The 11697-nt window shown below is 34.1% G+C and overlaps 1 protein-coding gene across 1 annotated transcript in view; it reads left to right on the top strand.

Annotated features, from left to right (window-relative positions):
• KCNH7 (potassium voltage-gated channel subfamily H member 7) overlaps window positions 1-11697 on the top strand; it is a 470024-nt gene that overhangs the window by 386653 nt on the left and 71674 nt on the right. Inside the window, exon 8 of the mRNA XM_037745216.1 lies at window positions 9247-9646. Within this exon, the coding sequence (XP_037601144.1) occupies window positions 9247-9646 (400 nt within the window). The remainder of the gene's footprint in view (window positions 1-9246; window positions 9647-11697) is intronic.

The following is an 11697-nucleotide window of genomic DNA, read 5'->3' as shown; positions in this document are numbered from 1 at the left end:
TCAGCCTCCTGAGTAGCTGGGATTACAGGCACGCGCCACCATGCCCAGCTAATTTTTTTTTTTGTATTTTTAGTAGAGACGGGGTTTCACCGTGTTGACCAGGTTAGTCTCGATCTCTTGACCTCATGATCCACCCGCCTCGGCCTCCCAAAGTGCTGGGATTACAGGCTTGAGCCACCGTGCCCGGCCTCGATTTTTTTTTCTAATTTGAGACTCTAATGAGATAATACATGTGATTTAGTGAAATTCTTTTTAAAAATCAGCTGTTCTTTAATTAGTGAAACTCTTAATGTTGGCCACTCCTAACTTTGGGTTTTAACTAAAAGACAAGAGAGTAAAATACTTCTTTATTAATATATATATTTGAGTTTCTTATAATGGGTAATTCATATCATTATACCAAATAAACTTATGTTGATGAACAATGAAATAAAACCTCATTCTTTCGAAAGTTAAAATGTATGCACCAACAGCAAACACTAGTGATTTTGTAGATAAGCTTAGAAGTATAATGGAAGTTTTCAGAAGTTTGTGTTTTTTAAATTTTAAAGTCTGAATTTTAAAATACTCTGAAAATTCTGAACATAATGTGTTACCACCAAATTAAAATCTAGTACTGCTGCCAATGTAGATCTTAGAACTAGAAGTAACCACAAGAAATCATCTAGTACAATCCTCTGCCTAGAAAGTTAAAGTACTATTATTCCCATTTTACAGATGAGACTCTTGAAACCTAGAATTGTTCAATGATATACTCAGTCCTATTTTCTGTATTACTCTTAGTCAATAATAGTTTATTCATTCGACAAATTTTTATTGGGTACCCTTCAAAGTGACAGGTACTGTCTTGTGTTTGGAGATTCAGAAGTAAATCAGACACATTTATGTTCTCCAGGAACTTACATTCTAGGCTTGAGGAAGAGGGGGTAGGGGATGGAAGAGGGCACAGGACAGTTAATAAACAAACAAACACAGTGCAGGATGGTTTCAGGAAAGAGTAAATTACGCGATGATAACAAAACGTGTGGATGTGATAGAGAATGACCTGGATGGATGGCTAATTTGAATTGGAAGTTACCAAAGGCCAGTGAGTAGAGGCCATTCGAGCTGAGATTTGACAGGAAGCAATCATCCACTTGAGACCACTGTGCAGAGCATTTCACATAGAAGAGGAAACACTAGTGAAAATGTCGCATTTGGGAAACACGCTTGTTGTGGTAGAGGACCAGAAAACTGGCCAGTGGCTGCCAAGCTGAACCACACAGGAAGAGGTGGAATGCTAAGGTTTGAGGAGGCAGAGACAGGGACCAAATCACATAGAGATGTGGGATTTCTTATTTATTCTCGCTGCAATGGAATCTTTGGAATGGGAATGATATTCTCTGATGGACATTTTGAAGACTACAAAGACTGTCATCTGCATATTGGAGAGTCAGGCTAGGAGCAGAGAACCAGTTCAGGGCACATGCTATGATGTAGAACAAAACAACAGCTTGGTAGCAACCAAGATGAAGAAAAGTAAAGAAATGGGGGATATATTTTGGAGGTGAGCTGCCAAGGCTTGTTGATGGATTAAGTATTGAATGGAAGAGTAGGAGAAAAAGCAGAATTAAGAGTGGTGCAAACATTTTTTGTTGTTTGTTTATTCTTATTGAAACATTCCTTTGGTGAAGGGCAGAAGGGTTGCCTAAGCAAAATTATAAATGGTAATCCATTTATTCAGATGGAAAAATCCTTGGGGAGACCAAGTGTGTTGTGGGAAAGTAATTCCTGTATTGGCAATTTTAAATTTGTGATGACTATTGCTTATTCAACTACAGTATGTAGGCAGTCAATTACTCCATGAGCACCTAGAAAGATAATATGTGAGTATAAGAAGAGAAATGAGATCCATTAATTAAAAGTTAGATATAATCTTGGCAAAGTTTGGTTTGGATCAGCTTCTGTACAAGAACCATGTATCAGTTTTGTGTGTGGATCTGTTATAGATCTGGAGACACATATTTGACAGGTTTAAAATAAAGTCCTAAAACCTACACTTTTTAAAGTGGCAGGGAAGATTTTGTTGTTTAGACAAACAAGATCCAGTGGCCATATCTGGGATAAAGAGGAATCACAGGAGAGGGCTTTCAAGTGTTCATAGATGAATATTTCTACTAAATAAATGCATAAGTACATAAATAAATGCATAAGTACATAAAGGAACAAATTAAGAGTGATTTTCAACAAATTATAAGAACAGTCATAATTTCTTAATTGCTTTATTGTAAGACAAGTTCCTGTTCTGTCACCCAAGCTGGAGTGCTGTGGTGTGATCTCAGCTCGATGCAGCCTCTGCCTCCTGGGCTCAAGTGATCCTCTACCTCAGCCTCCAGAGGAGCTGGGACTACAGGCATATGCCACCACACCCGGCTAAGTTTTGTAATTTTTGTAGAGAGGTTTCAATTTGTTACCCAGGCTGATCTCAAACTCCAAACTCAAGTGATCCACTGGCGTCAGCCTCCCAAAGTGCTGGAATTACAGGTGTGAGCCACCGTGCCGGCCCTAAAATGTTTTCTATCCATCACAGGATTATAGATGAGCTTAGAAAACATAATTTTGTCAATGTCAATCAAACATTAATGTCTTCTTTGCCAATTTCCCTAAATGTTAAGCTACAGTAACACTTTTACTTTATTTACATTCAACCCTAGAAAAAATTCAAATTTTTTATCTATGTTATTTAATCTATGTAAGGTATTAATAAATGCTAAGAGGATATGTTGTCATATACATTTTTAGCAAAGAAGACATGGCACAACTGCTCATATTTTTCTAAATAACCATTTAATTTTTTTTCCTACATAATTACAAATCACCTACAATAGATGATCTTCTATAATGTTAAAAACATGTTGAAGAAAATAAATCCTGGCAATAACTAGGCTTGCTTATGTCATTAATATCTTCCTGATGATAATGCCATCCAGAGAGACAATAAAAGGATTCTTTCTTTCCTAATTTTTGCATCATCAAACATCTTACCACCCATTACCTCAATCATTAGGAAATTTTGTCTGTATCATTGGTGCAAAGGAGGAATGTTATTGTCTCAGTATCCAGAGAGTTAACTTTTTATTATCTGCCTCATATTTTCCCATATTTAGCTCATCTGTGGCAAATCTTAATTTCAGAAATATTAACAGCTAAAATCTACAAAATTCTGCTTAATTACATGCTTCATTAACCTCTTACTCCCCAGAAAATTAAGATTCTTACAATTAATTATTTGCTTCATTGACCCTTCTCCTTTCACACTTTACTGTTTTTTCTGAATCCTGAATACAAGCAAGAAAGGCCTTTGAAACCTAAATGACTACCGTGCTCTTTGAGGGAAAATTCCAATAGGAAAGAGGATTTCCTATCATAATAATATGTTTGATTTATTAGTCTGACAGATGAATTGTGAAATGGATGCAAGGAAAACCTTAGCAGGCATCTGTATGCAGACTCTGATCATTTTCGCAGATGAAATTGAGCTTTACAATAGATGTCATTAGTTTACTTCTAAAACATCTGACATAATCATGTTCAACTTTTAGGAACAAATCACATTTTGAAGACACATACGTATACATGTTCACACATAAAATTGCTAAATCTCCTTAGATAGTTTCTGGGAGTTTAGACAGAAGTTTCCATTGGCTTATATTTGGAGCTATTGGTCATACCTCTAAAAATGTATAAGATCCCCAATGGAAAAAGTATTTTGCTTTTAGTTCATCATTTGCTGATTTGTATGTGATTGATTGACTACACTCATTAGGGATGGCATAAAGCATAACTCTTGGTAAAATATTTCTCAGGAAAAGTCAAATTATCATTTAAAAAATATGACATCCCTAATTATTTATTTGGTGTAACATTTGCATATTACTGTTTAGAATCATTCGATAGTCAGTGTTCTGTTACTGTAGAGAAAGCCAAAGTAAGTTCAAATTGCAGAAAAATAAAATGTTAATTATAAACAAAACAAAAATAAAAATGTTTCAATAATAAAGGTTGTTAAATATTGAAATGAGATTCCCAGTGAAGTTGTAAAAATCTCCTCTTTAAAAGCTATATGTTATGAGTATTTGTGAGGTTTGCTATAAATAGATGGCAACCTAAATAATTCCCCCAAGGTTCTAGACACATTCAAAATATATCTCTTTGATTGTATTAGTGAATGTGTCCTTAGAAATATTGCAATGGTGTAGTCAAGCTGAACAAGGGACTAGAAACTGGTTTCCAATATTATTGAGATTTATTAGACAATTAATAATTGAATGATGTATAAAAATACCAGAACTTAGAGAGAATTAGCTGAAATGAAATCTAAAGCAAAATGTGAATGTAGAGTAATGAAATTTATTGCTTGTTAAATGTTAACATTTCCCAATTTGAACCCAAATATTTATTGAAAGGACAAATGATAGATTAAGTAGAAAGCTTCAGTGATCATTCTATCAACCCTGCAGATGAAACCAAAGATCACATACTTATGTATTTTTATTTATAGAAGAATAATTATTTCACTTATTTATAGGCAAAGGTGTTAGAGAGTAAATCACTGAAATAATGTATTTTAAATATAAGATTCTTAAAAACGTTTACTAAAAAATAAGGTATAATTATTTTTCAAAAATTTTTAAATATTTTTGAACAAAATTTTTTTTATTAGTGAGTCTTTCTCCATTTAACTGTAGACAATTTATTCTTGAGTAGAAAGTTATTTAATACTGATAAGAAGTTACTTATTCTAATTTCAAGCCTTCAAAAAAATTCCACAGGCATGAAGAGAGAATCTTGACCAATTTATTGTAAAGTATCTACAAAAAAAAAAAATCACATGGTGGTCTTGATTCTGGACCTAGTATCTAATACACATACAAAACTTCAATTGTTTAGGATATATATATATATATATATATATATAATATTTAGTTTAAAAATTAATATACTTAATAAACTAACTTCTACCTCAGTATAAGATGGTATCTGGGGCTTTAGTAAACAGTGTATGCAGATATATTTTTAAAATTTTAAAACCGAATGATATTAATCAGCCACCCAACAAAATGAAAAATTGAATTTTTGGAAAAAAGAGTCATTTTAGATTAAAAACAATAATATTGACAAGATGCATTAAAATAAAAATCTTACATAGATCTTCTTTACTGTGACATTTTGGCAAAAAGGGTTGGACAATTATTCAATCATAATAAATGAGTTGAATTCTGAGATGGTATGGGAGCTGGCAGGTGAAGACTTGAGTTGTTAAGAGTCCATTATGTCCCCTTTGCTACACTTAGTGGCAGGACTAGAAAACAAGTACCTTGCTTCAATGTACTGCAAAATGACTCGCCTCTTTTTATATTTTATTTTCATTATGTGTTTCTATTTTATAACAATAACCACATTTTACCATCTAGTGAGCTTTTATGCTCTTTTTAGTCACTTCCAAGAATAATGATAAGCAGACAATATTTTTCTATTACCAGTGGAAAGTTCAAGAAATACCATCTAAGAGACAGTTCTTTATCTCTAGTTTTTAAAATTGTTGTGAATAGGTTTATGGATAGTTACATTTATTAATTTTCAAAAATCAAAAAATTGAGATTTCCATAATGTCTGGATATTACACAAAATTAGATGCACTGGGACATAATTATGCATTCTGAAAACAATTATACCCAGCAAATTCTGATCTTAGCACAATATAACAAGGTAGTTGATGATGCTCTTTCTCACTTGTAAGTAACATAAAGATGGCCTATTAAACTAAACAAGGGGTTAAGAGTTCATAACAAATTGTCTGGAGAAGATTGATAATTATTTCAAGTCTACTGTCTCTTAGATTTTAGTGCAATCACTTCTCTCTATTCTGCAATCTGGGGCAAGACACCTTAAGTTTTTAGAGCAATATTAAAATAATAAGCAGAAAAGAGTTATTGCAATCCTGTGCATCATCTACAAGATGTTTTATACACAGCTGTAGCTAACAAAGAATGCCCAGTTGAGTTAGCCACAATTTTATAACAATAGAAGTAAGGTCAAGGCATTTGTTACGTTATCAAGCCAGCATATGTAGTTATGCTGGGGTACATGTGACAGAATCACAAGAGAACAGCTTTGACTGTTGAAGTCAATATTCACATCCTTATAATGCAACTGAAAGATATTATTACTACTTAGTAATTTTTTCCTCTTCCCTTTCCTTTGTGGCTCTCTCATTACTTCTGCAATTATTTAGTATGAATACTGTCATACATGTTGAGACTTCAACATGTCACATATTTCTTAAACTTTCTTTTTCCAGAAAAGATGTCACTTGTATGTTATTATGTAAGTTATATTGATTTATCTGCTTAGAGGACTTACATAGATTTTAACTTCATTTTGATAGAATGCTAGAAGCAATGTCAGAGATTTCTTTGGAAGGAAGGCAAAAAGGAAGTTTGCATGCACAGCAAATTTCATTGCTTTTCTTATCAGAGCACCATTTTCACTCTACCATCTTTACAACCAGCAGAGTCTTTAGTACTTATTATCGTAACATGTTATAAAAACAGCTCATTTGTTTTAAAACTGTTCACTTCATTTAACCAACTACCTAAAGAAGTTTTATTATGCTTCATTTATTTTGAGAGTCGCAGAGAAATTTTACTCCAAAAACAATAAAATTTTAACAATAATTCACAGTTATTTCTGATTTCTCAGGAAGCCGTGCTGTGTAAAAGTGGTGAAATGTTGAACCACGGTGACTCCTGTTAGAGTCTGAGCAGTCAGTGTGCCCACATGAAGTCTGCCTTTCAATGTTCTTACCATTTCCTAAAAGGAGCTGCAAGGCCAGAATGGAAAGGCCCCCACTTGTGGTTCCAGATATCAAAGTATTACATTTTAAAAGGATAGAAGTCCTATCAACTCATTTCACATCACAAAGTTCCTGCTTATTGATGGAAAGAAAAATGTAAAGGATGTTAAGATAGAAATACAAAGAATTTCTGTTTATTGGTATTATCTATAACTCTGTAAGGTTGGCATTATTATTTGTTCACAGATGAAGAAACTGAAGTATGAGATTAAATTAATAACTTGTCCAAGGTGACACACTGGTATGGAGGCAGAATTCAAACATAAGTTGATTCCAAAGTCCTAGCACGTAACTGCTAAGCTAAAATATTGATAATACATATATTGAAAAGTTTGATTTTCTCTTAGGGATCCAGCCAATAGTAATTTAAACCCTCCATTCATTCATAGGGAAGAAATATACTTTTAAACCTATAAAGAAGGAAAAAAAAAAAAACACTATCACCTTCATTGCACTCTAAAAAATAACTCAGTATTGGAGAAAGATAAAATTCACTTCTCAAAACATCCCCAAATAAGAGACCAGAGTCCAGTTATGATAAATAAGTGTCAACTACACAAGCTCCTCTCACCTTTAGAGGGTTCCAATACTAACTTCCAATTTATCCAGTTATGATAAATACATGACAACTGCACAAACTCCTCTCACCTTTAAAAGGTCCAATCCTATAGTATAGTTTCAAGTCGGGTAATGTGATGCCTCCAGCTTCATTTGTTTTTCTTAGGATTGCTTTGACTATTCAGGCTCTGTTACAATACTAATAGAGGATAATTCAGGGGAGACTAAGTCCCCTTTCCTTTGTGATCACTAAGGCACAAGGGGAAAACAAGAAACTATAGAACACTTAATAGAACATTTTTTTTAAAGAGAGGATCTTGCTCTGTTGCCCAGGCTAGAGTGCAATCATAGCTCACTGCAATCTCAAATCCCTAGGCTCAAGTGATACTCCATCTCAGCCTCCAGAGTAGCTGGGACTATAGGCATCCACCACCATATCCAGCTAACTTATTTTATTTTATTTTTTGTAGAGGCAGAGTCTCACTATATTGCCCAGTCTCAAATGCCTGGGCTCAAGCAATCCTCCTGCTTCAGCCTGCCAAAGTGCTGGGATTATAGGCACAGGCCACCATACCCAGCCAGAACATTTTAATGAAAATTTTTTTTAATATTTAGTGCTCCTTTGTCATCATCAATATTAATACATAGGGTGTGGTAGTTATTCCATGTGCTGTTTCTTCAATTAGGATGTAAGTGTTCTTAACATAATTAGATGTGCTTTGGGAAATAAGCAGCAACAATGAACAGATAAAATGACTCAATAGTTGATTGGTAAACACCATGTAACTATGCAATAATTATATGCCCTGTGAATTATATAGTACTTAGAGTTGACATTATTTAGGAAACCTAAGAAATGAACTTGTAATTTGTACTTATCAGATTTGAAGACCAAACAACCAGTTAAGTGTCCTGTTATTATAGAAGTATCCTATCATTAGATACCTGGTCAGTAATAATCACCCAATTAGTTACATATATCATAGCCAAAAGCAAAATGCAATTATAATATCACTGGAACATCAAGAAATAATTTCTCAGTTTAGCACATTTAAGAAGAAAAAATGCATTTAAATATAATGCCTCATTCATGCATGCAGTCATCTGATAAGTGTTCCCACGGTTATGGGAAGAAGGGGCTTGAATTGCTCCTTCTCATTATCCAGATCATTCTCAACTCAGATGCCAGCTCCTCTACAAGGCCCTTCTTGGCCTTCCTTTTTAAAGCAGACTCTGCCCCAATCCATGCCTCCAAATACCCTCTATCATATTTATCTGCTTACTATAATCATAGTACTTTTCTGTCTCTGAAATTGTTTATTTTTTAAAAATCTCTCTCTCCTCAGTAGACTGTGATCTTGTCTCTTCGTTAGATTAAACCCTTTGTCTTTTAAATAACTGTCTCTATTAGGAAAGTAACCATGTCTGTTTGTTCAACACTGTAAACCCAGTGTGTGGCCTTAGTAGGCATACAGTAACATACTAGAATGTATGTTGGTGAAAGAATGAGTCACTAAGGAGTTACGCAAAGTGCTTAGAACATAAAACAAGACAGATTCTCTGCCCCATGGGTTTTGCATGTCATGATACTGAATTAATGTGTCATGCACTTTCAAAGTATTTTCCAAAGCAAGTATCACATTTAAAAAAATTAGTTTAATACTTAATTTAAATAGGCAGTTATCCTTAATACTACCATATTGTCTTAAGCTGTTTTTGTCCACTTCGCTTCACATGAATGTAGTTTGAATTGTTTACCAACCGTTTCTGACTGTGCTTATTTATTTCTACAGACAACAACATTAATTGGTCTTTTGAAGACTGCTCGGCTCCTCCGTCTTGTGCGCGTGGCCAGGAAACTGGATCGATATTCAGAATATGGCGCTGCTGTTCTAATGCTCTTAATGTGCATATTTGCCCTGATTGCTCACTGGCTGGCTTGCATTTGGTATGCGATTGGGAATGTAGAAAGGCCTTATCTGACTGACAAAATCGGATGGTTGGATTCCTTAGGACAACAAATTGGGAAACGTTACAATGACAGTGACTCAAGTTCTGGACCATCCATTAAAGACAAATACGTCACAGCACTTTATTTTACTTTCAGCAGTTTAACCAGTGTAGGATTCGGGAATGTATCTCCTAACACGAATTCGGAGAAAATCTTTTCAATTTGTGTCATGTTGATTGGCTGTAAGTAGCTTTCTCTTCTATTGTCTATTAGGATAGAATAATACCTTGAAATTAATACTTCTACAATATTTAGAGTAAGGCAAAGAAAAAAATTAGAGAAAATTGAGGAGATCATGGGATTACATATATGGGTACTGTGTTCCATCAAATCTAAATCTGTCTGTGAAGTAGAGACACCAAAAGGTCTTTTTTAACCTTAGAAAACTATGGGCATAAAATTGGAGCAACACAATTTCAGGAATTGAAACTTGCAGTTCAGTTTCACTGCTATAAAAAGAGTATCTGTAATTTATTACCAATGGTTATTTTCTATTTCAAGCTGAGGCTATATTAGAATGGGAAATACTCATTACACTGCGTGATAGATAGATTTACAAACAAAAAAACTATTAATCATATGTATCATCACAACAAGAAAAACATCTTTCATATACATGTGTATGTGTATATATATAAATATATACATGCAACATACGCATACATATATACATAATATACATGTAATTTTCCCCCATCATTGACAAAACATTTCTTTTCCTGTGACATTATGTCAAGACCTAAGTGATTAGTTAATGTCATGAGCATGATTCATAACATATATTCTTTGGAATTAAAAAAGCTTTGTTAAAAGATGTTTTAATATTATCATATAGTTTTTAATCACACTGTGGAACCGCTGAAGGTAAACTTGCTGTTTCCAGGCAGCAATTGGCAAAAGCATGATGGATTTTTATTTTCATTTTTCTACCTTTTTAAAAAGTAATTTCAGCTTTTATTTTCGATTCCGGGGGTAGGCGTGTGGGTTTGTTACATGGGTATAATGTGTGATGCTGAAGTTTGGGATATGAATGATTCCCATCACCCGGGTCATGAGCATAGTATACAATAAGTAGTTTTCCAGCCCTTGCCTTCCTCCCTTTATCTCACTCTGCTAGTCCCCTATGTCTACTGTTCTCATCTTTATGGCCATGTGTACACAATGCTTACCCTCTATTTATAAGTAAGAACATGTGGTATTTGGTTTTCTGTTCCTATGTTAATTCACTTAGGATAATGACCTCCAACTGCATCTATGTTGCTGCAAAGGACATGCTTTTTTTCTTTTTTATGGCTGCATAGTATTCCATATTGTATATGCACTACATTTTACTTATCCAACCCACTGTTGATGGCCATCTAGGTTGATTCCTTGTCTTCTCCAATGTGAATACTGCTGCAGTGAACATACAAGTACATGTGTATTTTAGTAGAACAATTTAGTTTTCTTCAGGTGTATACCCAGTAATGGAATTGTTGGGTTGAATGATAATTCTGTTTTGTTTGAGAAACCTCCAAACTACATTCCATGGTGGCTGAACTGATTTATATTTTCCCCAACAGCATATAAGCATTCCCTTTTCTCCACAGCCTCAGCAGCATCTGTTATCCAGATGATATTTCCTAGGTTTTTCTCTAGGTTTGTTACTGTTTGAGGTCTTACATTCCAATCTTAAATCCATCTTGATTTAATTTTTGTAGATGATGAAAGATAGGGGTCCAGTTCAATACTTCTGCATATGGCTAGCCAGTTGTCTCAGCACCATTTATTGAATAGGAAGTCCTTTATACATTGCTTATTTTTGTCAGTTTTGTTGATCAGATGGCTGTAGATGTGCAGCTTTATTTCTGGGTTTTCTATTGCATTCCATTGGTCTATGTGTCTGTTTTTTTGACCACTACCATGCTGTTTTGGTTACTATGGCCTTATAGTATAGTTTGAAGTTGGGTAATGTGATGCCTCCAGCTTTGTTTATTTTTGTATTGCTTTTTTTTTTTAGGCTCTGTTTCATTTTCTATAAATTTCATATTAGTTGTTTCTAATTCTGTGAAAAATGACATTGGTAGTTTGATAGGATAGCATTGAATCTGTAAATTGCTTTAGGACAATGGACATTTTGACAATATTGCCTCCTCCAATTCATGAACATGGAATGTTTGTCCATTTGTTTGTGTCATCTATGATTTATTTTAGCAGTCTTTTGTAGTTCTCTTTGTAGAGATCTTTCACCTCC

This window comes from Cebus imitator, unplaced genomic scaffold (genome assembly GCF_001604975.1).
Source record: "Cebus imitator isolate Cc_AM_T3 unplaced genomic scaffold, Cebus_imitator-1.0 Scaffold10, whole genome shotgun sequence".
Classification (NCBI taxonomy): domain Eukaryota; kingdom Metazoa; phylum Chordata; class Mammalia; order Primates; family Cebidae; genus Cebus; species Cebus imitator.
The sequence above is the reverse complement of the archived record's forward strand: the minus strand, read 5'-3'. Positions and strand labels throughout refer to the sequence as shown.